The 26,829-nt window shown below is 54.1% G+C and overlaps 1 protein-coding gene across 1 annotated transcript in view; it reads right to left on the reverse strand.

Moving 5' to 3' along the window:
- Positions 1-6,694: 6,694 nt before the first annotated feature.
- The window catches only part of LOC136367942 (ATP-sensitive inward rectifier potassium channel 12), a 32,958-nt gene continuing 12,823 nt past the window's right edge, over positions 6,695-26,829 (reverse strand). Inside the window, exon 2 of the mRNA XM_066329809.1 lies at positions 6,695-11,744. Within this exon, the coding sequence (XP_066185906.1) occupies positions 10,297-11,586 (1,290 nt within the window). The 5' untranslated portion in view covers positions 11,587-11,744 and the 3' untranslated portion in view covers positions 6,695-10,296. The remainder of the gene's footprint in view (positions 11,745-26,829) is intronic.

Below are 26,829 nucleotides of genomic sequence, written 5' to 3' on the forward strand. Positions count from 1 at the left end.
GGGCAGGTCTGGTGCAAAGTGTCCCTGCCTATGGCAGGGGCTTGGAATGAGATGAGCTTTAAGGTTCCTTCCAACCCACATCTCCCTGGAGAAACAGGGAGGATCGTGCCCAGCTCCCCTCTTTGGCCCACAGCCAGGGAGGACTTGCAGATGGAAAGGTCATGGCAGGGGCTGGCTGCTCCAGATGGGCTAATAATACCCCTGGGAGAAGGTCAGGTGGGCAGCAGCACGGGCAGCTCCCATTACAGGCTGTCATGCATCACCCTCAGCTGCCAGAGCCTCCAGAAAATTTTGGGATGTCTTGGAGGAGAGCTGGCAGTGCCACCCCTCCTCCATTGGTGGATTTCCAAGGAGATGGCAGCAGGTGGCTGCCAGTGGTGATCTGCACCACGGCACAGAGAATTTAACCTCCAGCACCGTATCCTACCCTGGTGACCACATCCTGCCCTGGCTGCCACTGGGCAGGCCACTGTGCTGTCCCATGGCCACGAATGTCCCAGGAGAGAGGGTTTTTCTTGCTGAAAAGCTGCTTAGCAGCTTATGGAAACAATAAAAGTAGTATTATCTTCAATGGTGAGGCAGATGGTTTGGATGATTGGTTTGACTTTTAAGCTGGATTTGAGCTACGGATATTCTGATTTTTAACAATTTTTGGCTGGTCAGACTCTGGCGGCGTAATCCCCAGATTCCTGCTCCCATAAACCCAGTCCTCTCTGCTGGGGGCTGTGGGATGGAGACCTGCCCTGGGAGGGCCCTCAGAGCCCTGCATGTGAGGGGGCACCCAGACCCCCCAGCCTGGGCTGGCAGCCACCAACCCTTGCCACCAGCACCACCACGGCCATCACCAGCCCTGCACATGCCAGGTGTCACCACTGCCACCTCAGCCTTGTCCCCTTGACCTTGTGGGGACAATTCCCCTCTCTGCTCCCGTCCTGTCCTGCGTGGGCGGCTCTGCAAATCCACCGCTGGCAGGAGCCCAGGCCTGAGCTTCTCCCCACAACATTGTCTTTTGCTGAGGGATTTATTTAGGTTTTTCTCCTAATTATCAAGAGCCGTGGACTTCCTGCCACCATCTGAGGGCTGGTAGCAGTGCTCCTTCTCCTGACAGAGCCTGTTCCTGCTGTCACCCCCGCACCCGGTGTCTGTGTGGAGCTGTTGTGTGGAGTGCTCAGAGGTGACATCCTGCTCACTAGGACATGGCCAGGAGCCTTCTCCATTCCTCCTGCAGCAGGGACCCTCAGCCCCCCAGGAATCCCTCCAGGGCTAAGGGACCTGACCCCCCAAGCAGCCTCTGGGGTTGCCCTGTGGCCATGGGTTTGGGAAAGAAGTAAGTTTGGAATGAAACCCATGTTCAGCTCTGTTGGAGCTGGGGAAGGCTCCTCTGAGGGCAGTTACAGACAAATAAAAGACATGTCTAGGGGCTCATGGTTAACCCTTTGCTGAGGGACATGCAGCAATGTCTCAGGTAATGAATTATCTGCCCCAAACTTTGCAGCTGCCCCACATGAGAAAAGCCATCACATCCAGAACATCCTGTGTATTAGAATAGGGTTTATTTAACAAATCTCCAGAGCATTAAAATAAAACTCCCGTAAAACAAGGGTCACCTTTGTGTGTACATTGAAATCGTAAACTGAGAAAAAGAGGAAGACTTCTACAGAGGTGAAAGGTCACCCAAAACACCCCTTCAAGAGAAATATCATCAGTTTTCTGCTCCCACTGTGAGTGTGGTGGTCAGCAGTCACCAGTGGGGCAGAGGACAGGGAGGGAAGGAGGGATGGGGATGAAGGGTCTGGGAAATCTTTACACAGCTTGGCTCAGTCCTGCAACCAAAACACTTCCCTGCTGCACCCGGTCATGAAACACCAGGGGGAAGAAAACCACAAACTGTTGTGAAACATCAGGGGTGATTTTAGGTCTGTTCGTGAGAGGCAGAGGGAGGTGACCGTGGAAAGGGCGCGCTGCGGGGCCGGGCGGGTCCCAGGGAGGTGACAGCGGGGACGGCGACGGGACCTGGCGGTGGCTGCGAGCTCGGTGCCCGATCCCCAGCAGCCTTTCCCCTGCCGGCTCCCGCGGGGCCTGGCAAAGCGCTGTCAGAGCTGCCAGGCTTATCTTTAGCTCTGTTCCCTCCCTCGCCCCCGCGCCCACCTCCTCGCCGCGCTCCGCGTCCCGGCCCCCGCCAAAACACGCGTTATATAAGCGCTCGCAGAACCATCTGGGGCTGAGTCAGCCACGAACCCAAACGGACAGCGAGCTCCCGAGGCGGGGATGCCTACCCACGGACAATGGGCTTTTGGGGCCATCCCCCCGCTAGTGCCACCCCTGAGGGTCCGGGACCCCCGTCCCCGGAGCAGGGAGGCGACAAGGGGACAGACAGCGAGGAACGCCCCAGCATGGGGGATGGGAGTGATGCCTGGGGTCGTCAGGCAAAGAGGGGAAGGCTTAATTACATACTAATGAGGTGTTTCCAAAATAAATGTGCCAGCTGCAGGGGAAGAGGAGAGGGAGTGTCGACTGGCTGGAAAAGGGGTGCTGATCTGTCAGCTTGCACACATCCATCCTGATATCCCACGGGAAACTCATCTCACTCCTCACCTTAAATCAGCACCACCAAGCCCGGTTTGATTCCAAATTTATTCATTTGGGGTTCCTCCCCAATGCCCAGGGTCAAGCCAGGAAATGTCCTTCACCTCCTTCTCAAAAATCACTGTTTTTCCCTGTGAACAGCATCGCAGGAGCGTTTGTGACCTGAACTTTGCAGTGTTGTGCTGATTCACAATGGCTTGTCACCAAAAAAACTGCCTAAAAGTGACAGAAAAAGGGACGCTGACTCATGTGTTTGCCTTCTCCGAGCGAGGAGAAATGTGAAAGGTGAACAAAGTACTTAACGGGTGATAATTACATTCAGCACTGAAAAAAATCAATCCATATTAATAAGCCAGAGTGTTACTGCTAGTAGAAGCATTTTGCAATTAAAAAAAATTTAAAGTATTTGTGTTTTTTAACCTTGACAGTGACCTGTTAACAACAAGTGTAAGGAAACCCCTAATTTTGTCCCACTCACAATTATAAATCTGTGTTAAGGAGAAACTCCAGCCTCTGCCCTGCTGGACGCCCTGCAGGATGCTGGAGCCTGGTTCCATGGCAGGATCCTGTTTTTCAGTGGGATAAAACCTGGTGTGGGATGGAGTGGAAGAGCTGACCCCTCTGGGAGAGCTCTTGCTATTGCCTTTGTGGAGGGGGAGAAAGGAGTTGGAGAAGGTCCACCTTAATGTAGGATGAAAAAGCAAATTGCCGGCAGGAGAGCAGAGATGCTGCTCCGTTACTATGGTTACCCCCAGAGACAACCCAACATCCCTGGGTATCGCCCTGCAGCACCCAGAGCATCCCTGGGTATTGCCCTGAGGTACACCAGCTCCTCCCAGACACCAGGAATGGCACTGGGGCAACTCAGGGGGCAAGGGACCACATTTGGAGGGGTCTGTAGGGTCTGAGGCTCTTGGAGCAGCCTGGAGAGAGGATGAATCCAGGCTGGATGAAGAAGCGGCATCTCCAGTGGGGCCAGGGCAAAGTTCCTTGCCTTCATCCCTCTGAGATGAGGTCCTGGAGGGAATCCAGAGTTCCTAGACCTTCTGCCCACTCTCTGCCTCTTGATGACCAACTGGCTCAGCCAGATTTTTCAGTGGGTTTGAGTCCAACCCATCCAAGCTCATGAAAAGATGCCCTGCTTTTCAAGAGGCCAAAAACCTCTGCAAGGGCACCGAGAGATGCTCTGATCCCCTGAATCTGAAGGGAAAGAGGCAGGAGGGCAGCCAGTGAGGGCAGTCAGTGAGGGCTGGTGCCATGCTGAGTTCAGAGAGGGTTTTAGCCCTTAAAGAGATCTTGAATATTAGAAGTGGAGGTTGCCAGCCAAGAAACAGCCCCAGACTCATTACACTGGTGCCATCCCTGCTGAAAACTTCCCAGCCAGGCCTGTGAAGTGTAAGCAAGGTCATTCCCCTCAGAGCCACCCACTGCCTTCCCATCCTTGCTGCTCCCACCCCTTAGTTCAGCTCTGGAAGATGAGGATGGTTGGATTGGAAATAAAGCAAGGACCAAACACCCCGGCAGCACATTTCCCATGGCACCAGCATCAGCTCGGCTCCCTGGGGATTTCTGTACAAGCAGCCACTGAGGGAGGAATTCTGGAGGCAGTGGGAACCGTCCCCGGGGAGCTGCCGGCTCCTGAATCATTAAATGCTTCCACAAGTGAAGCTCTGGGGTTTGTAGTGCAAACGGCTGTGCGAGGAGTCACTGCCGCATGGCAAAGCAAACCCTGCGAGCGGAGGCACGGGAGCCGTGGGAAGCTGCTGCACGGGCCTGTGCGTGTCCCCAGGAGAGATGCTGGCAGGGCCCTGCCAGAGCATCCCCCGCCCCCTCCCTGGCATTTTCCTCCCCGAGATCCAGCTCCAGTGTTTTGGAGTAGAGTTTTTTCCCATCTCCTCTCCTGCCTGCCTGTAACAGGCCATTACCGTCCCCAAGAAACCCCCAGCTCCCCTCCTCAGCAAGAGAAAAGCTTCCAGAAAAGCATCTGGTCCAGATTTAAAGGCATTAAGAGACAGAGATTGGTGGCCTGTTCTAATAGCTAATCATTATTAAAAGATCACTCCTTATTTCCAAGATAGATTTGTCTGGCTTCAGCTTCCAGGAAGAGCTGGTTATTATGCCTCTCCCTGCTAGATTAAGTTACCTCTTTGTACCAGTGTATCCTCCCCGTGAAAAATGCTGTAATCAAGTCACCTCTCAGTCTCCCCCTTTGCCAAATTAAACGGGCTTTGATCTTAAATCTTGCTTAGCCCCAGCCTTCTCTTGGGATGATTAGAGTGAGTGGCTGGCAGAGATTTTTTTTTTTTTAATGAGTAAAAAACTTCCTTATGGCAAAAGGGATGGAGCCATGGGACCCAACAGAGCATTAGTGGTGGGTGGAAATTATCAGCCACCGGTCACCTGAACAGGATTCAGTCCCATGCCCAGCCTGAGGAATGATGATGGATAATTTCCCCAGGTTATCTCAGTCCATGAGCCCCGTTCCCTGTGGCAGCCAGGTGTGAAAGCCAGGAGGAAAATCCAGGATTGCAAATCCAGGGGCTCTGTGTCCACCAGGCCATTAACCTCTCTGTAAATAGCATCTCACACTCTGTCCCCGCTTTCCTTCAGCCGTGACGTCCCATTAAAGACATTTAAACTGTCACTTGCACATGGCGTGATGTCCCCTGAGGTCCCCACAGGAGGCAATGCCCGTAGGAAACAGATCCTGGCAGGGCCCAAGGGGACCAAGGTCGCTCTGGGAAGATTTGTTGGGTCAGTCTTGGATGACTGGGCTCGTTCTGCCTGTGCTCCAGACACATTTTCCCATCTCCGGGCTCCCTGCATGGCTGAGCCCATCAGGGCAGGGCACTGGAGCGAGTGGTACCCAGGGAGGGGCTGTTTTTGGGGGGCCTCTGCAGAGACACACCTCCCTCCCCCATGATTCTGAGCATTTCTGCAGCAGGGAGGAAAAATATCCTCCCAAGAAAAAATCGGGTGTGTTTTCTGCTCCTGCCCAGAGGCAGCAGGATGGATATTTGCTAAAAGCCTCTTAAAAATAATCTCTGTTTGTCGTGCTGGCCCCAGTCTTGCTCAAAGTTTTGCTCCACATATCCTGTATGTGTGACAACTGACAGACTTGGAAACATGTTGGAAGTTGGCTACAGGCAGACACTTCACTATGATCTTTAAAATATACAGCATGACGCGAGATATTTTAAATAGATCAAAATACATTTATTACATATTTATATTATTTTCTCTAGTCTATTTATATCTTTTGGAGACTCTTATATATAATATATATATAATATATTTAAAATAACATAAAATTGGCCAGTTTTGTCATCTGAAATACATTTTACAAATATATATATACATTGTCACATATATCTCAAATATATGTGCAATGAGACAGAGAAACACCGGAGGTGGAAAAGGTACAGATACTTCATTGCATCCCTCAGCTTCTCTACCACCATTGCCCCAGCGAACAGACTCGGCGTTTTACCCCTGGGAAACCAGTGCTCCCAGCTGCCAACCTGCCCGTGTGAACTGGTGCCGGGTATCTGTCCCCAAATCCCCGTGGGGCCAAGCCTGGGGGGGCACTGGGGTGTGTCTGGGGAGGAGATGGAGGGGAGATGGTGCCCTGGGAGTGGGCAGCAGGACAGATGTGCACAGCTGCTGGGCGAGGGGATGGGTGGCATCGGGTCGGGCACTGTCGCACGTCCTGTCCCTGCTCGTGACGCGTCTGGACCCTGCCCTGTGCCAACCCCCGCCGTGGCAGCATTCCTGAATTGGGGGGTGGCAGAGCAGGACACAGCTGCCACACGCTCATTTCTGTGTGCAAGAAATGGGGATGGGGACACACACACACACACACAGGGGACTCTTTTGGTTTGTCAGCACGAGAGGAAAGGGAAGAGCAGGAGGGTTTAAAAATAAACGTATTTGTTCTGCCTTATTAAAGATAGAAAAGGTGGCTCTGAAATCATCTCTCTACAAAAGGTTTGAAGGTCAAGCAGGCACCGAATCGCGAAAGGTTGAGCGCTAAGTGATTGTCCCAGCCCTAAAAGACAAAGTGCACTAAACGCGGTGATGAGAAGCTAAGGCTCGTCCCGATGGCCCCAGGCATGTCCCCACCCCTGGCCGAGCGAGGACCCCCCAGGGCACAGGATGCTCTTCCCAGAGGTGGATTTGGGGCGCGGGGTGCGGCTGTTTTCTGCTCTCACTGGGGAGTTTTTTAGGGTGAAGCCAAACGGGAGCAGCAGCAGGTCCAGCCCCGACCCCCAGCTTGGGGAGCTGCTGCTGCCGGAGGCTGCCACGACCCCGGCCCAGGGCAATCCCTACGGGATGCTGGCCAAGAGGATTAGCGGCTCTCTCCTTGCCCGGGCTCCTGCCATCCTCCGAGGATCAAGTGTAACGCCAGAGTAAACTCCAGGGATGGAGCTGGCTTGCCCGAGGAAATGGCCGGCGGCTGGTTTGTTTTTTTTTTTGGAGGGGGACATTTCACCTTGCTCGTCTCCAAGCCCCTTCCCACATGGATTCCACTCCACAAAACCCCCAGAGCATCCCTGTGCCTTCCCAGTCCCTAAGGAAACCCAAGGGCTGAACTTGGGCTTTTTCCACTTCCTCCTCCTCCCCCTTTTTTCTTTTTTACCCCTTTCTTTGACAACTGATGGGTTTTAAACTATGGCCAGGCAGCCTTCCCGATGCTCCCTGGTGGTAGGAAAAAAAGACCAGTAGCTCTGAGCTCTCACAGGTAGGCAAAAATAATATTTATACACTATGTACCGACGTGGTCCATGGTCAGGACAAGGACTATACAGTAGATAAAGGACATCTCAGCAGAGCTACACCCTCACTAGCAGGGTTTGGGGCAGGGGGTGTGTGAACAGGGGCCAGGGAAGGTCCAAAATCCCCTCACCGTGTCAGCCACAGGTGCTCCCTGTCCCAGTTCACATCCTCCTACACAGCAGTTTAAAAATACATGTGTATATATTATTCTATTCTCTCAGGTAACACTGTACAATCATAGAAGTTTCTTTAAAAGCAATAATTTACTTAAAGACATCTCTATTTCTCTTTCGTTTTTATACAAATATTTACTGTGATATATATATATTTATAAAGAAGTTAACCCTCTGAGAACTCTACAGCAGCAAGATGTGCACCTTTTATTTTTTTAATAATTATTATTTATTCAAAAGAACCTAAAACCACTTAAAAGCATTTGTTTTAAAAAAATAAATAAGTAGTGCTCACACAAAATCTCTCTGCCCCCCCTCCATCCTTCCCACCCCCCAGATGCTGTGGTGCAAAAAGCAGGGGGTAAAAGCACCCCCCCAGGAGCAAAGGGATTTGTGATGGGATGGCATCCACCTTTGCTGCCTTAGAAATGTAAATGTCATGGCTGGAGCTCAATGGCATGTCCCTATGTGTCCCCACTTTCAGGGACAACGCATTTGGGGCACTCAGTGCTGAAAAAGCTGCCTCCCCAGTGTTGCCCCTGGAGAAGGTTTTCTCCCAGTGGTTTTTAGTGGAAGCCAAAAACAGAGCAGCCCCTTGGTGTGCAGGGTGGGGTGATGGTGACAGACACTGCTGGGCAGAAACTCTGCAGGGATGATGTCCTGGTCCCCAACATGGTGCTCGGTGGCACAGGGCACTGGGACACTTGGGGCAGCCGTTCCCCAGAGCCCTTGGCAGGAAGAAGATGGGGATGGGGACACAGGACAAATCCTGCTTCTGCCACCCATGTTTGGACACACCACAGCAAGTTCTGACCCCAGGACACAGCTTCCCTGGTGTGGGCTGTGGGGAGAAAAGCACCAGGAGCCTGTCACAGACAAAATGCTGTGGAGGACCCCATTGTCGAGCCCTCTCCCTAAGGGCTCCATGCCCAGGGTCAGATGAGGGATGCCCATGGGTACAAAGCCCTTCCCGTGGCCACAGGGAGCAGCGAGCCAGATTTTGGCTCCCAGAGCACCAACGAGCAGCACAGCCAGATGAAGGGACCCAGAAACTTGCACCTTCTTGACTCCTTCCCTCTGTGGGGAGCAGGGCAGGAGTGGAGGCTTCCCATGCATGGGTTGCTTTGCCTTGTGCCAGAGCTAAAGCTAAACCAGGTTGTCACCAAGGCCAGCCTGAAAGGTGGTGGATGATGGGATGTGGGTGCTGCAGAGCAAAGGGGGTGTCACCCAGAGGGGGGATGCAGGGTGGGGGCTGTGGAGAAGGGCTGGGACACAGGATGAGTTCGCATCTCTAAGGCACAATCCACCTTGAGGCTGGGACATGGGGATGGGCTGAAGCACAAGATGGGGTGATTTTCTCAACTGGCATCTGTTGTTTTGGGGAAAACATCTGCCTCTGAAGCAGGACTCTCTGTGGAGTTGGGAATTCATAAAGCCCAGCTTGACATGGACACAGCTCCAGGACTAGTAGTACAGCCCAACAAGATGACTTTCCCATTGACTTCCACATTTGAAAATATTCTTCAAGGAAGAACAATACCAAATTGGTCAGAAAAGTGGGGAAATACCCAATTTTGAGAGCTGTCCACTCTCATTTTTGTGCTTTTCACTGTTTTGTCCCAGTTATGGTGAACCTTATGAATTCCCCATCAGAGATGTTGGGGGAGACCCAACACTTCAGCAGCTGATGCTCCAGACCCCATTTCCACCCCGAAATCCAACATTTCCAGAAATTTGCTAATTACCATGCTTACAATACTTTTTTCTCTCACAGCCCTGCTCATCCTTATTACACCCTTTGTCAATAATTCCACTACTTTCTTTCACTGCCACAGACCTACAGTCACCTACATCTGTTTCCTGCCTATGAAGCCATGCCAGTGGTAAAAAAACCCCAAAATTGGATGCAATCTTAACTTTTAGCTCTTGCATTTACCCAACAAGTCACCCCCTCAAAGGACCCCGGTGGCTACTTCATTACCTTGTTCATTTTTAAAAAATACTGAATGACTTCTTTCAGATTTAATATTATTATTATTGTTATAATTATAATAATAATTATTATTATTATTTTGGTAAACAGTCTCCCAAACGGTGCAGTGAAAAAAATTAAAAACCCTCTCACCTCCCTCCCCCGTTTTTCCCCAAATTAAAAAGAAGTACAATAATGTTGCATGTTATTTCAAGTGTTGTTCTTGTGCAACTGAACCAGACAGCCTGCCAAAGGAGCAATTGTTTTGTTGTTGCTGCTCAGTTAAAAATAAAAGAAAAGAAATAAAAAAGAAAGAAAGAGAGAGAGAGAGAGAGTGAGATTTGTTTCCTGATATTTCCTCTTTTTGGATCTCGCAGTGCTCGGCTCCAGGAAAACACCGGCGTTTTCCCTGCAGGGAGAGCAAAGCCCCACAGGGCCGTGCTGGGCGAGTACCTGCCCACGCCCCACAGACCCTCCTCTCCTCATCCTTCCTTCTGTCCATCCATCCATCTATCCATCCATCCATCCATCCATCTGTCCATCCATCCCCCCGAGCTGTGGGCCCTGCCGCGGGCGCCGGGCGCGGGGGACGCGCCGTGGCCTGCCACCGTCCCCTCCTGCAGACCGCTCAGTGGTTATTGCGATGAAACTGAAAACTATGAACGATACTAATTTCTCAAGCATTCCTATGGCACTTGCATTGTTCTGCATAATTTGAGCGGGTTGTAGGGGAAGAGATTAGAGGAGGAAAAAAAATACCCTTGGAAAAGTCAACGGAAGGACCAAGAGTCATATTTCCGACTCCCTCCTGTACGACCGCTGATCCAACGCTATTGTGGCTTGAAGCCTGTCGAACTCGTGCCTGTTGTCTGGGCTGAGGTCCTCCAGACCCCGGCTGTCATCGTCTTCCTCTTCCTCATCTCGGCTCATGAAGGCCAGCTCGTTCTCGTAACAGAAGGAGTTGGTGCTGGGCAGCAGGAATTTGTTCTCCACCAAGTCCTTGGCGCTGCAACGGGGGGTGGATGGGACCTCATAGGTTTTGTGGAAGTGGGAATAGTCTACTTTGTACTGGTTTTTCTCCTCAAACAAGACGGGCTCAAAGCGGTGGCCCCACAGTATCTCGCTGGCCAGGTAGGAGCTCCGAGCTTGCGTCGTCATAGCTGTGGCCTCTACCATGCCCTCCAGGATGACAACAATCTCAAAGTCATCTGTCTCCAAGTCCTGGCGGCTGATCCCAAACAAGGGGCTGTCTTCGTTGATCTCATGGAGAATGGTGATGGGAGACACCAAGAAAATACGGTCCAAGCCTTTATCAAACCCCACGTCAATGTCTATTTGGTCGAGCGGGATGTACTCCCCTTCCTCCGTGATCCTTGGCTTAATTAGCTGAGCTCGTACGTGGGCTTCCACTATGTGGCTTTTCCGTAGGTTCCCAACTCTCCACATTAGGCAGAGTTTTCCATCTCTCATCGCCACTACTGCATTATGGCTGAAAAGTAATGTCTGGGCCCGTTTTTTGGGCCTGGCCATTTTTGCCATTATTGCACCAATCATGAAAGAGTCGATTATACAGCCCACGATGGACTGAACCACCACCATGAAGACGGCGAGCGGACACTCCTCGGTCACGCAGCGGAAGCCGTACCCAATCGTCGTTTGGGTCTCAATGGAGAACAGAAAAGCAGCCACAAAGCCATTGACCTGCAGAACGCAAGGCTTGAAAGTGTCATCTCCACCCGGGTTTTCTAGGTCTCCGTGAATGAGTGCAATTAGCCAGAAAATCAGCCCAAACAATAACCAGGACACCAGAAATGCCAGGGAAAAGAGCAAGAGCATATACCTCCAGCGGATATCAACGCATGTGGTGAACATGTCTGCAATGTACCTCTGTGGCTTGTCATCCATATTGGTGAACTCCACATTGCACTGACCATTCTTCTTTACAAACCTGTTCCTGCATTTCCTCCTGGTGTGGATTTTCCCATTGCCAAAGCCGTTGATACCTGGCATGGTGGTCAACCTCAGCCCGTCTTCCTCGGAGGACACGATGCTGTAAGGGTTGACTCTGCCCGTAGTCATCCCTGAGCCAAGCCCACAGTGAAGGTGAAGGGTCTTGCGACTCCCAGTGTCCCCCTGACCCACCCCTGCCCTCCCCCCAAATTCTGCTGCAGTGGAAGAGAAGTCCCAAACTTCCACGTCTTGGCTGCCACGTCACCAAGCGGATCCCGTGAGAGGCTCTGCAATGAGAAAACAAAGACAGGATCGTTACCACTCATGGCATGGGGACCCGAGGTGCTGCTTGGCCAATGGTTCTGATGGGCTGCATGTTGAGTGACAACCTCCTACACGGCTCTAATTTTCCCTTCTTTAGCTGGGCTGCTTCCAAAAAACACACAGAGGAAAGGCTGAAGGTGTTAGAGCTTGTTCTTTCGTGATGCAAAGTGAATGAACAAATCTTAGTGCATTTGTGGGACACTCAACAACTCCAGCAGATGAAAAACCTAGAGTTTCTCCACTTCACTTTTCCCACGAGCTCTGCCACCAGAGAGGAAAGCAGAGAGGCTGAGCTGTTCTCCTTGGGACACAGATACCAATAAAGGTACTCCTGGAAGCAGCTCCGTCAGTTCACATTGCCCGTGCCAGATGGATCGACGCCCAGCCCAGCGTCGACCTCAGAGCACCAGCTCCTCTGGGCTCGAGGGAAAGCCACAGGGAGATGTGAATTTAACCTCTGTCCCCCTGCCCGGGGATGGGAGAGGCCACAGCCAACATGCCTCTGGTTGGAGAAGGCCCCAGGAAGGTACTTGCTCAGGGCAGATGTCCTGAAGAGCAACTTTCCCAACATATCCATTGTGACATGGAGCCATCCACGGTCACTGATGGGTTTAGCTGGCCAAGTCTCAGGAAGGAACAACTGCCACTGGGGAATGGGGAGCTGTTTTGGTCCCTTCTAGAAGGCTCAGCTGCAGGGTCAAGGACCTACACTCAACTTTGCTTGGGAGAGAGGTGATATGGACATGGGAAAGGTGGCCCAAGCCTGGTGGCTCCCTGGTGGAGGTGAGCACGTGGTGCAGGAACTCAGTGACACTCTGCCAGGCTGCTGAACCCCCCAACCTCTCATGGGCCTGCATCAGGGAGTGAACAGGGTGGTGGAGAAGCCATGTGGCACCTCAAAGAGATGGCACCACAGGAACTCTCCCCACACCACCCCCTGCCACAGGTCACCCTATTATTTAGTGCCACTGAGGATGGAACTGCCTTGCTGCTAGTGAGACCTGCACAGGGCAGCAGTGTGGTGGGGGAGCGGGTGCAGAGCCCCCCATGATGCCCCAGCCCCTGCCTGGAGCACAGGGAGGCCGCCGGGCTGGACAGGCTGTGCCGGATCTGCCGGCCCCATCGATGAGGTCGATTCCTGCAATCAGCTCCAGCGCCTGGGGACACGCTGGGACAAACACACCCTTTCCATTACACACTGTCCAGGGCCAGCCAGCGCCAGGGAGCATTGCCAGGCACAACCTGCCTGGGGCTGCATCATCCCAACTCGCAATGATACCCTGCACTGCCTTTTACTGAAATACTCCCCAAACCCAGCCTGAGAATTGAGAAACCCTCCAGAAGCACTGCACCACTAAAGGCTGCCCAAACCTCCCAGGTGCTGGACACAGACCCATGTGTGCCACCACTTTACACCAAACAACACATTTCTCCCTGCTGCAATCCAAGCACAACCATTTTTATCCCCAAAGTTGATTTTTTTGAGAGCCACAGTGGTTTGTTGGCATCTCAGCAGACCAAGGGATTGCTCACACATGGAACGAGAGCCTCTTCCTCCTTAGAGCAACAGGGGAGAGTAAAATAGGCACAAAAACTTAATATTAATAGTAAATAATAGTAAAATAGTAAATATAATAGTAAATACTAAAATAGTAAATATTTACTACTAATATTTACTAAATCTTATAGTCCCTGGAAGTCAAACAGGACCAGAGTGGCCTTGCAGAGCTGATCTGTCAGGCCAGCTGCTCAACACCAACCTGGTCTCCCACCCCGAGTCTTCCTCCTGTCCATCCTGGCTGCATCCATTAATGTTTCTCCTCTTTTATCAAATGAGATCTGAGCATTTTGGGCCAGAAAAGGCTGCTCCTCTATCACCCCTCTGGCTCGCCCCGGGCAATACACCAAATGCTTTTGCCTCAGGAGGAATTTAGAGTTGGGTTTTTTTAATTAATTCTAGATGCATTTGAGAAGTGAACAAAATGCAATGAGCCCCCAGTGACCTGTGAGAGGATTAGCTGTGGTCTGGATTAACTGTGCTGGAAGGGGAGCTGTGCCCGGGTGGCTGCAGAGGCAGCAGCGCTGCCCTCACCTGGGGTGGTGTTTCCAGGGCCACTCAGGCTCCCCTCACCATCAATCACTGCTCCCCGCTGCCTGCACCCCTTTCCCCATCCCTCCTTCCTTCTCTCCACTCTTGTTTTCTCTGTTTCTTCTTTTCTCTCTTCCTTCCTTCTCATTATCATTATATTCCTTCCTTCCTTCCTTCCTTCCTTCCTTCCTTCCTTCCTTCCTTCCTTCCTTCCTTCCTTCCTTCCTTCCTCTCTCTTCCTTTCCCTTTCCCTTTCCCTTTCCCTTTCCCTTTCCCTTTCCCTTTCCCTTTCCCTTTCCCTTTCCCTTTCCCTTTCCCTTTCCCTTTCCCTTTCCCTTTCCCTTTCCCTTTCCCCTTCCCTTTCCCTTTCCCTTTCCCTTTCCCTTTCCCTTTCCCTTTCCCTTTCCCTTTCCCTTTCCCTTTCCTCCCATGTCACACAGAGTTTCAGGGACCCCTCTGCTGCAGGGTGATGCCAGGACAGACCCAAGGAGCCGACTCCGTTTTGGGAGCAGGGAAGTTTTTGTGGCACAGCCCCTTTCCCATCCAGGACCCCACATTCCCGGACCGAACCCTTCCCGACGCTCCTGGGGGACAGACCCCCCCGTCCCAGCCCGGGGAGACGGCAGCTAAATAAAGGCAGCAAAGTGGATGTGCCGGAGCAGGCGGCCGCCTGCGGCTCGTCCTTTATTTAGCACAGTTTTGTTTGGAAATACACTTTCTCGAGTTCGCTGAAAGCTGAATTTCTGGTTTGGTTTAAATTTGAAGGCTGGAGCCCCACGCTGCCGCTGCGGGAGGCTCAGGCTGGGACAGGGCTCGTGCAAACACGTGGAAACCCCTGGCTGGACGGGCTCTGACAGGGGACCGGCTGGGGACAACATCCCCGTGGTCACCCTACATCTCCTCGGCTCAGGACTGCGTCCTCCAGCACCACCCTGGCATCTCCCCAGAGCCAGAACCGCCCCAGAGTGCTCCTGGAGGTGCATCCCCCTTCCTACCTGCATCCCAGTAGTTTCACAAACCTGCCTGTCGCAATTTTCCCTCACAGGAACAACCCCAAAACTTCTCCTGACAATCACTTATCCCACAATCACGTCAATCCCATTCCCGGCCCAGCTCCGGCGCACACAAACCCACGCTGGGTGTGGGGCAGGACCGGGACCATCCCCCGCTGTTGGTGCCACGCGTCCCGTGCAGAGCTAACAGTGTTAACATGTGGCGAACAAAACACGCTCATAAACACGAGTTTCGGGAACGAGCGGCCCCCGGGCTCCCCGCGGCTCCGAAGGCAGCGATGCCGAGGACTGCCCCAGCTAATGAGCCGACAAGAGAGGCAACAGCTCCTGCCACGGAACTGCAGCAGCGCAGCTCCCACCGCGGAGCGGGTCCCCGCCGAGAGCCCCAGTGCCTTCAGCAATCTGCCAACTGCACAGTTAATTTTATTGATTTCTTTTCTTCTTCTTCTTCTTCTTCTTCTTCTTCTTCTTCTTCTTCTTCTTCTTCTCTTCTTCTTCTTCTTCTTCTTCTTCTTCTTCTTCTTCTTCTTCTTCTTCTTCTTCTTCTTCTTCTTCTTCTTCTTCTTCTTCTTCTTCTTCTTCTTCTTCTTCTTCTTCTTCTTCTTCTTCTTCTTCAAAGGGGATGTTAAACGTTACAACATTCGGAGCAGCCAGCACGCTGGGAAAATGTGTTGGGTGCCGGGGAAGTCATTAGTTAGAGCCGGCTGAATGTGTCAGTGCGATTTATCATCACACCTTTCCCTGCACCTCTGGAGGGGACATGTTTCGGCTGCCAGCCCCCTTCTTGCACCCTCCCGGCATGGATTTTCTCCTGGAAGTGTGCACACAGCCGGGCTGGGCTCGGGTGGGGACTCGGAGGAGCTGAGTTTGGGGATGATGATGAGTTTGCAGGTCTCCTGTGCCCGGAGCAGGAGAGGTGACGGGCCCGGAGGGGACGGCGTGAGCGGGTCACACTCGGGGCTGCTGCCTGCCCTCCGCCGCAGATAACGCTGCCCTGCGCCGGGAGATAACGCCGCTATCTCCCGCGGCGATGCCCTTCATGGCCCAGCGGCAGGACAGCAATGTCAGCGCCGAGGAGGGAGCTCTGTGTGCGGCACAGCCGAGAGAGCCCAAATGTCCCCTGCTCATCCCGTCCCGACAAAGCCACCCCTCACCGGGCACCCACAGACCGAGGGGAGGCAACTCAGGGGCTGGAGGCTCTCCCAGCCATGCCGGGGCAGCAGCAACGCCTGAATAATTCTCTCCTACAATGCCCTGTCTTTGAGCACTGCCAAAAAATTAAGGGTCAGCACAAGGCAGGCCAGGTCAGGACATCTAAAGAATAAATGAGAATAAATGGGCCCCTGTTTCCCCTCCACTGCCAGGGAGGACTGGAGAGAGGTTCCCACCACAGTGCATCCCTAATGAGAAAAAACTGCTCTGTTTTGGCAGGGACAGGGGAAGAAAACAGCCACGGGCACCCACCCCTCCCCAGGACCCGCACGAACTCCTCTATTCCCAACAAGCAGTCAAGAAATCACTGTCCGCAAGCCTTGGCGGCACAAACAGAAGGGAAACTGAGGCACGTGGGGCAAGGAAGGCCCTTGGTGGGCCACCCAGAGGTGACAGGGTGCCTGGAGAGATGCTGGCTCATCCCTGTCCCCCGAGCCACGTGTGGATGCCACGGGTACGGGAGGAGAAAACAAGGCCATGTGCAGCATTCGTCACCACTGGGGCCAGGTGGCCTCTGTGGGGTGATGGGCTTGTGCTTAAGCACCCGAAAACTCCTCCTAATGTGCCCGGGATCAGACAGATCCTGGGAAAGAGCCTTTCAGAGGCTGCACTGAGCATTCCTTTGGCCCCAAACTCCGTGGTGTGATGTGGGGACTGAACACCCCATTCCAGCTGATTCCAGCACCCATCCCTGTTCCAGCACCCACAGCCTGCAGTGACAGCACCCTGGGGCTGCACATCTACCCCTGCACCTCCAGTGCTCCCGGGTGCTGTCCCCCTGCCTGGCTGCAGGACAGTGTCAGAGGGATCTGGGAATGCCACAGTCACCCCAACCCACAGCCAGCCGTGCCACCCTCCAAGTCTTGGAATGCCACCTCCTTCTCCTGGAAAACACAGGCTGTTTTTACAGCCCCTCACATCCTTACACCCGGACAGGGGGACATGGCTGGGAGGAAGGATGAGGGAAAGGGGCTTGCAGGCCTTGGCAGGGACCACCTGCACCAGGGGCTGCCAAAGGATGCCCCAAAACCCCAGGAGAGGCAGCCAGACTGCCCTGCCCACGGCACCCACCCAAACCTCTGGGGTACCCCCTTACCTCTCCCCACAGCCCCCTGCAGACCCTCACATCCCCCCCCAGCTCCCCCAGCTCAGAGGATGGGTGTTAATATCCCAGGAAATTCCCCTGGGAAGGGGCAGAGCCCCAGCTGCTCCCCAGGGAGGGGGGGCTCCGGCCGGATCCCGGGGGAGGGGTCAGCCCTTACCTGGTGTGTGCCCGGGGGCACCCCGGCGCTCCCCGGGCATGGCTGCAGGGCACAGGGTGCCCCGGGGCCCTGCTGCAGCCCGGGCAGGAGACAGAGAGTTTTAATTGAATTTCTAGATTATCCTGGGGGAGGAATTGTAATCTCCTTAAATCCAACCTCTGGTCGAGTCCCGTAACCTACTGTCCTGCGCTGGGGAAGGGATTTAGCGAGGGGGAGGGGAGGTTTCCCAGCCTGCTGATGCTCCAGGCCCTGCACCCAGCAGGATTTGACCCACAGGACGTCAGAGATCTGCTCCCAGCAGTCCTGGGGCACTGCAAATTAAAGTTCTGCAGCAGCAGTGCCCTGTCCCTGTGTCCTGCCACGGTAACTGTGTCCCAGGAGCCTCAGAAGCCAGTAGGGTTTGGATTCTGGTGATGGAGATGGCTACTGCGGGATCAGCAGGGTCTTTGGAGGGTGGAGAGGAGCCCCCCTGGGTGGGACTCAGGGCTTAGAACTGAAATACCACCTAGCCCAGCTGTGCCCAAGGTGCCAATGGATTGTACAAGTCCCCAAGCAAGTCCTGTTCCCTTGCCCAGGCTGTAGTGGGTGTCTCCCTTCCAAAAAAATCCATCCCTGGATTGTGTGGGCCAGAAGATGTTCTTGGGTGGGTCGGTGACCTTGGGGTGTCTCCATCACACGGCCCTGGTCCCTCCTGCATGTTCCCAAATCCAGATACATGCTGGGCTCCAGCTGCAAACCTCCCAGCAACAGGGTCAGGCAGATGATGGCAGAGCTGGAATCAGTTGGCCACACTCCTGCCATGGCTGGGGCCTCTGCAGGGACACGGATTTCCATTGGGAATAGCAGGTTCCCATCCAGCACATGCCAAGAGGCTCAGGGGAGAGGCAACACCCCTGCCCCAGCCCTGGCCCTGACCAAGGGGGGAGCATCCAGCTGCTCAAAACCACCGTGGGAAGAAAGGGAAAAGCGAGGCAGAAAGGGCAAATGTCTCCAAGTGGATTTCATCACCAACCAGATGGAAACGAGCTGAGGGCCGCAGTGCTGAGGGCTTCCTATCCTGAAGGTAACGCCAGAGATTGGAAGCATCCCTGGGATATCATAGGCATGGATTATTTCGAGAGCCCTCTCACACCTCAGGGTCAGAGGCAGGAGATGACGGATCTGGATCCATTCATCCTCGTTCAGCAAGACTAGTCCGGTACCTCCCGCTTGCCCCGTTCCAGTTGAGGCCTGTTTCCAAATCCCATTACTCCCAAGACAGGTTTTCACTTGTTCTCACCTAACACAAACCCCCTCCCCTCCAGGAGTCGTGCCTCCCGCTCCAGGGAAATCGCGTGTGTGGGCAGAGCCCGCGCCCAGGAAATGTTTATCCTGAAGGCACAACACACGGCAGGTTGGGAGGGATGGAGCTGCCAGCCAGAGCCAGGAGCTGTGGGGACAGCGATGGCATCTCCCAGTGGTGACATTCCAGCTGGGAATCTGCGCAGAAAGGAGCGGGATAACCATGAGAACCAGCTCAGGATACACACATCCCTTCCAGCCGGGAGGGTTGGGATGTAAGGCTGAGCCATCAACTGCTCATCAACACCCTCCAGCCTTTTTCGGACCTTAAACCCGCTATCATTCCTGCTCCATCAAAACACTAACAACTGCTCAACTCTCGGTGAGAAGTACAGCCCGCGTCCCACTATCCCAGGCAGTGTTCCTGGCTCCGTGGCCGTGCCGGGGTATACAGTTGTCATTTCCACCCATGACGTGCTGTGTTTCCAGTGCTCTTTGGCACTGCCGTGGCTTAAGGTGTCAGCAGAGCCCTAAACGTGACTGTTAACCGCAGGAGGAAGGGAACGGGGAGGAAGGACACGCCAAGCTCGGGAAGAGCCGCCTCCAGGCTCTACTTACCCCGCGATCGCAGCGAGAGCCGCGGATGCTGAGCCCGGTGCCGGCGGCCGAGCGAGCGGGCGGGCGGCGGGGACTTTGCCGATGTCCTGCCTAATTGCTGCCGAGCTCAGATTACAGCCTCGCTTCTTCCCTACATGTACAGGAGCTGCCACCTCGGCCGCAGCCCCGGGGAGCCACCGCCAGCGAGGGGGATGCGCACCTTCCGTGGCATTTCCAAGGGGCAGGGAGGGGAATCGCGGTGTGACAATGGTGGGGAGCCCAGGATGCCTCAGTGGTCCCAGGGGCATTGGAATAGAAGCAGCTTGGAGGGGATTTCAGAGATTCTTTGAGAAGTGAAGGACCAGCCAGAAGGATGAGACACATTCCTGACTGGTGGATCAGACAGTGATGCCAGGCAGTTGGTGTTCCAAGGCAAGACCGCTTTGTTCTTGCTCTTTAATGATGGCCATGACACAAACCTCATCTTCTCAGGAGAGGAAGAAAAATTCCCTTCCTTTTCTGCTGGGGGTGTCCAACTCCCCTGGCACACTCGTGATGCTGTCCAGCATCTTCAAGACAAAAAAGGCCCTTGCACTGTTTTTGCAGCGCTTAGTTTTCCTCCAGCTTATGGCTCTACCCACACCAGTTCATGAGTTTCCGTGTCTTCGAAATCCTGTGAGGGCTGCCTTTAAAGCTTTCATTCCTCCAGCAGAGCCTGTTTGGAGGAAATCGCCATCCCGGGGGGTAACAGGTTTCTGTCCCAAAGTTTCTGCCCTTCCAACCCTTCTTTGCTGTCACCGGAGAGCTGAACAACCCCAAACTTCAGACGTGACCCCAAACCCAAGTAGCTGAAGGGCAACAAAGGCAGGGCAGGGTATTTTGGGGACCGTCTTTATCTGCTGCATGAAGATTTAGCACAGGCGTTGCGTAACGCTGGGGGGGGTCACTGCTCTCGTCCCCTCTCGCCGTCAGAGATCAGAGACTCAATTAATCCTCCCTCATTCCCTGCCCACGGGGACCAGCCATGGGTGCCCTCTCAGCCTGGCCCTGGCAGCAAGAAGTCAAATCTCTGCCCGACGTCAGCATCCACTGATGCTGGTAGCCCACAGCCTGGGGGTGAGGTGCTGTGGGACACTCCACTGCCACATCCTAGGGCACCCATTGCCACCAGCCAGGGCCCCCACTGCTCCTCCCAGGGTGCCCACCTTGCTTGGAGAGCCCTGTTCAAATTGAGGTGGCCATGAAGGAACCAGACAGACACCAAGGTCCCTAAAATGACTCATTATTTCTGTGCCCCAGCCTCAGGTTCTGTTGTTAAGGGGCTCAGCAGACACAGACCCTGTGGCAGAGATCTGGGAATTTCAGGCATTTAAAAGGTCATTTTTAAACCATCAAGGTTTGGTGCGCATCTGCCTGTGCTCCTCCTCTGCTCCTTTGCACAGAGCAGGTCACTGGTGGGTGGCTGGCTCAGGCACACACTGCACGATCACAACAGCAATGAAGAGATCCCTGTTTTGTTTTGGTTTTTTTGGCCAGCCCCTAAATGACATCCCCCACATGTGTCCTTGAGCAACCCTACAACGAAGAAGGCGAGTGCAAAGCCCAGACACTGCTGTGTGTGCTCACATGGGCTGACAAGGAGAAGGGCACCAGCAGGCAACCCCAAAATGCTGTCACGGGAAGATCTGGGGAGTAAAGGTGGTGTCATACTGCTGCCACCCACAACAGCCTGCAGAGCCCCTGGGGTCCGGGACCTGGTCCTGCCACCAGCGTCCCTTGAGCGGTAAAAATAGACATCACACAACATCCTGGGTGGCCGTGACGGCAACGGGAGGGCACAGAGCAAAAGTAGGACCCCATGGCTGGGGCAAGGGACAAATCTGGTGGCACTGGGGAGGATGACAAGTCTGGTGGCATTGGGACACGGTGACATGCCCCTGGTGAAGAGGCTCACGGAGAGTTACACAACGCCAGCCCGGCCGCCCTTGGCCGTGTGTGCCGTGCGTGCTGCTATCGACACGGCCCCGGCCGCCCTCCGACATCCCCGCGGGCACACAGCGCTGCAAGTGGCGTAAATGCGAGGGCACGTGAGCAGGGGACCTGCTCCAGCTCCCCCCCATCAAAGCCTGAGCCTCCTGCAGTGGTCACCAGCCTCGCACCAGCATCCCACTGTCCCCTGGCTGGGCTGTGCCGTGGCAGGGGGTCGGGAGGGATGGGATGCTGCAGGGGGAACAGGGCAGGCACCCACCCCCAGCATCCTGCTGGGAAAACACAGCAGCTAAGGCACTGCACAGCCCCCACCCGGGGACTTCTGGCACATCAAAGACCGGCAAGAAGGACACAACAAATTCAATCCTGATACCAGATTAGGGCAAGCCAGTAAGTGCTGCAGGTAGCACTTTGGTTTTTTGGTATTGCCACTTAAGGAGGTCTGTGACCCAAAACTACCCTCAAGCCTATTCCAGCAGAGGAAGAAAAATCCCCCTCTTCTTCTGTTGGAGGGGGAAAACACTAACTGGCCCCATGGGCAGCAAGGAGCCCTCCACTCAACACAGCAGCAGGAGAAGCAGGGATGCTCTTGTCCATAGAGATGGGGAAACTGAGGCACGGTGGCTGGAGGAGCCTGAGCGTGGGGACTGGCAGCAGCCCTTGTCATCACCTTCCCCCCTGCCTGGCCTGGCCCCAGGTCGAGATATTTATAAAGCCGATAAGGGAGCAGAAAGAATTTTCCAAACGCCAAAGTTACGTAACCTCTCCTCGCCCTCCATGGACATCGTCTTTAATTATAGGCTTGGGATGGGGGGAGCCTTCCGTGGTGGGGCTGGTGGGGGCCACGACTGCCGTGGTCACCCCAAAGGGCTTCACCCTCCTCTTCCTCACCGCAGAGAATCCCCAGGGCCAGGCACCAACCTGTGCCACCCTGTGGAACCCCATTCCTGAGGGTTCTGAAGTTTTGTGGCCAGTCTCCTCATCCTATGCCCCCGGGTTTTTGTCTGGGTTCTGGGTGGCTGATCCCTCCAGGGTGTGCACACCCCTCCAACCCATCCCAGCACGTGCTGGATGTCACAGCAAACGACAACCTGAGCGCAGCTGGCATTGCCATGGTGACAATCGATGGTTGCTGCTGGGAGGACTCGTGTGGAGGTGCTGCACCAGCACCTGCCCCCCAAAGTGCTGACCCCCACCCCGGAGACTGCAGATACCCCCTGCCCTCCACCAGCTCTATTTCCACCACTCTTTACCCCATTACACCCCACAGGAAACTTCCAAACCCTTCTCCATCACCTCACAGCTGTCTCCAACTCCATCAGCTGTGCCTCAGTTTCCCCAGCCCTGCGCTTGCTACCCCAGGGGAGGAGGGAGTCCCTTCCCTGGGATATTTTTTCTCTCACCCAACTTCGGCCAAGGCTGCGGAGTTGGAGGGATGCTGAGCGAAGGCTCCGTCGCTGTGGCAACCCGCGGCGGCCGTCTCCAGGCGACCGCCCAGGGATGCTGCAGAGATGCTCTGGAGGCAGAGCGAGAGGGACCAGGGCGGTGGGGGATGTATCCATAGGGATGCCACCCCCCAACTCCCCTTCCCTACCCGAACCCACAGCCTGGGTCTTTGTAACAGGGTGTTAAAACACCCTGAGAACAGCCACCGATTTGACTCAGGCAGCTGGCTGAGCACTGACGAGCTCATGGCAGCACAGGCTGGCTGGTGGGAACACCAGCAGGATGCTCCCGGGGTGGGAACGGGGCCACTCCGTTTCCAGGGACACCTGCAGAGCTGTGGAAATCATTGTTGGAAATAAGCCCGTTAGCTTCTTAACCCTCATTAAGCAGCTTAGGGGGGACACGCGCCATCCTACGCAAACCCGGAGGCGCAGAAGGCCCTTGCCAGGGCGAAGCGGTGACGGGGTCTCAGTGGGCGCTGTGGGGGTGACACGGGGGACACGGCCCCGTCCCTCCCCTGGGCCGGCTGCGCTCCTGCCTCCAGCCCCCCTGTTGCTTCCTTGCCAGCCGGGCCCATCGGCAGCTCCCGACGGCTGCTCCGAGCAGAGCGGGCAGGGATGGTGATGATGGGATGTCACACCCGTGTGACGAGTGTGGGAGGTCTCAGCCGCAGCCCCGCCGGCTGCGGGGAGCGGGGTGGCGGTGACAGCGCGGGGCCACGGCCCGGCCAGCGCCCGACACCGCGGCTGCGGGACGGAGCGGGACGTTTCTAATCACTCCACTTGGAAACGGTCCCGTTTTTACATTTGTTAAATTAAAGGATGTCAGCGTCTGATGCCAAGCCCAGGCTCCCTCGGAAATTTAAACTAATGACAGCGAGGAAAATGAGCTGAAACCAGAGCACAGGCGCTCCCACGTTATCCAGCCGCACCAGCCATCTCTGTGGCGGGGTTTACATGGCAGCTTGCAAAGCACCAACCACCGCAAAGATCTCGGCTTTCTGCCCCAAAATCCAACCTTGCCCACTCTGCTCGGCCAGAAGGCGCATTGGTGGCACCTGGGCAAGCCGGGCTGCTGTGCTGGGGGGGCCCAGGGACCCCCATCCTCCTCCAGCCTCTCAAAGGGCAAACACCTCCCTCTTTCCAGGGTACCGCTGCCCTGGGCAGTGGGGTTTTATCAGCACGGGGTGCAAGTGGGAGAGCAGAGCAGGGGGTGCGATGTTCGGATTTCTCCAGCTCTGACGATTCCTACAGCCGGCTCCATCCTGCCTGGCCCTGTGCCAGCAGGCAGCGGGGTCCTGGCAGAGCGCGGGGGCTGCCGCCGTCACACGGCCCCTCGCTGCCCCTCTTCCCCACGGAAATACCTGGGCTCAGGCGAGGGCTTCGCTCCCGGCGCTCTCCAGGCTCCGCTGGGGTGGTTTTGTGCTGCAGCTGAGTAAAACCACAGAGTGGTGGTTGTCTCTTTTTTTGTTTTTTTTTTTTTTTTTTTTTTTTTTTTTTTTTTTTTTTTTTTTTTTTTTTTTTTTTCCTTTTATAATTTTCTCGGCGAGATAAAATTAAACAAACAAGCCCTTCTGGGAGCAGCGCGAGGAAGGGAGCCTGCTTCCCTACAGATGTGCGTGTCCTCAGCTATTACAACCACCGAATTAAGCTTTCCCTGTGGCTGGGACATTTGCACAATCCCACTCGTTCGCCTCCTGCGGTTTCACTGGTAGGAGACTGGCTCACTCTGCAGCCTCCCTCCCCATGAGGTCATTACCCAAACACCTATTTTTCACAAAAACATTGAGAATGTTGGGTTTTTTCCTGACCTCACCATCTTGCCATCAAATTAGAGTGGTTTGGAGTGTGAGGCTGGGAGCACTCAGCAAAGCAGAATGTGCTGAGGAGAGGAGAATAGAATAGAATAGAATAGAATAGAATAGAATAGAATAGAATAGAATAGAAAAGAATAAAGATGCGGCCAGACATTCCCCAGGGGATGGGGCTGCAGAGGAGGGGAACGCTGTCGGTCAGGAGGGAGTGGGGTTTCCTGCTGCACTCCAAGCTCTGTCTGCATCCCCCAACCCCGAAAAGGAACAATCATGGCATAAGACTTGCAAACACACCTAAACTTCCCAGCTTCATCTGCCTCGGGAGCCAGCACAGAAGCGTTGCCATAGCTTTGAGGACCACCGGTGGGTTTTGCAGCACAATCTGGACCACGGATCTATGCAAATCCCCAAGGCAGAAGTCTTTATGGAGGCATATGACAACCGAAAAAGAATAGTGCTCAGTGCTCTACTCCCACACGCCACCCCCCAACTTCACCATCATTTAAATCAGTCTTAAGTTGGAAGAATTCAAATCAACACTGTCGTCACAGAGCAAAGCAGAGAGGTGACACAACTTGGATGCTGCCAGGGAAATTGCCCCCCTGAGACTCCAAACTCATCAGCCCATCAGTTTTTTTTGAAATGCCATCGAGGAAAACAAATGAACCGGCAACTTGCTGCCCCTCAGCCCTCCATTGCCTCTGGCCAGGGCTGCTGGAGAGGTTTCCAACCAGCCTTCCCCCTGGGATCAACAGGAGGGGGACCGTTGGGAGAAAAAAATATCCAAGACATGCTGTTGAGGCTAGAGAGACACAGTTGGAAAATAAATCAAAGCTTCTAAAGAGAGAGATGCCAAGGAGATATGTTGTTCCCAAGAGAAACAGGACATTCCTCTCCCAGGGGGAGAAAATGAGGAGGAAGGCTCGTGCCACCTCTTTCAGCTCCCTGGCATAGGTGCTCAGCAGTCTGGGCACAGCTTGTCCCCGCTGTGCCACTCTGCAGACACAGATGGCATCACAGCTACTGATTTTTTTCATGTGTTTTGCTGGGTTTTTTTACCCCAAAAGCACATTTTCCAGTTGGGGGAAAGGTTTTTGGGTCCTGACAGACCCAAGGAGGATGTGGAGCCACTCTTTGGGTTCCTGAAGACTTCCCTGCCTTTCTGCATCACGCTGAAACATTAGGGTTGGAAAAGGTCTCTAAGATCACCAGTCCAAGTGTTAACCCAGTACTGCCATGGCCACCACTAATCCATGTCCCCAAATGCTTCATCTACACCTTTAACTGTGCCTGGACCTGCTGCTGTCTCAGGGACATGATCAACAGAATCCTCAGGGCTCTTAGGAGAGTCACAAAGAGAAGAAGCTGGGGGGTAAAAATTTATATTTTGCTATTGTCAGGATCACCAAAATCAGGTCCTGGCTTAGTCCAGAGGGAGAAGGGTTAGATTTTCCTTACAAAACCTGTTTGAGTTACACAAGCAATGGGATCAGGCTGGGAAGCAAGCGGGTGAGATCATCTCAGCACAGTCCTGGTTGATCCCCTGAAACCACCCAGTTTGGCTGGTTCAGCACAATTCCTGCAGCACATTGTTCCTGCAGGAAGTTTTATACCTGTGCCCTTGGGCTAAGCCTTGACAGCATCCTTCACTGGGAACAAGCTACCTGCCTCCTCAAGGCGGCACCTGGGGATGTTGGAGGGAGAGGAGGGCGGGAGCAGAGTTGGCCTAGCTATAAATAATCCCATGGAAAGGAAACAGGAGAAAAAGCAGCAAACAGAAACCAGTAAATCCAGGGAGATGTGCTCAGCTATAGGCACTCCTTGTGAACAGCTCCTTGAGCTCCATGTGATCCCATAGAATCAGGCACAAGAGAAAACGAGATCCATTGCGGCTCGACAGAGCAGGATCCAGCCCAGACATTGCCTTTCCATGAGAAACACGTGGAAACCAACCCAGAGCCCTGTCTGCAGGATGCAACAAATGGCTTGTGGCAAGACCTCATCCACTCTGCTCCATTAGAAAAGATAAAGTTGAGAAAGGGGAGAGTTAAATTAAGGAGAGTTAAATTACAGAAAGTTAAATTAAGATGCTTGTTGGACCATGTTAACACAGAGCTGGCCTGGCTTTTGGTGCCACCGGCACTGAACACCCAGCAATCCCATCCCCAGCAAGCTGGGAAATAGCCTGTGTTTAAGGCAATCATTATTTGCAATCTGTGATCCCGGAGAAAAGGGCAGAAAAAGCAACTTCTCATTTTCACCAATAAAAGAGGAATTGCAGAAGCTCAGCAAGCACAGTGGCCAGCAGGTCACAACCAGCAGTGCTGGAGTGATTCATCCTAAACG

Source organism: Sylvia atricapilla, chromosome 15, assembly GCF_009819655.1.
Source record: "Sylvia atricapilla isolate bSylAtr1 chromosome 15, bSylAtr1.pri, whole genome shotgun sequence".
Taxonomy (NCBI): Eukaryota; Metazoa; Chordata; class Aves; order Passeriformes; family Sylviidae; genus Sylvia; species Sylvia atricapilla.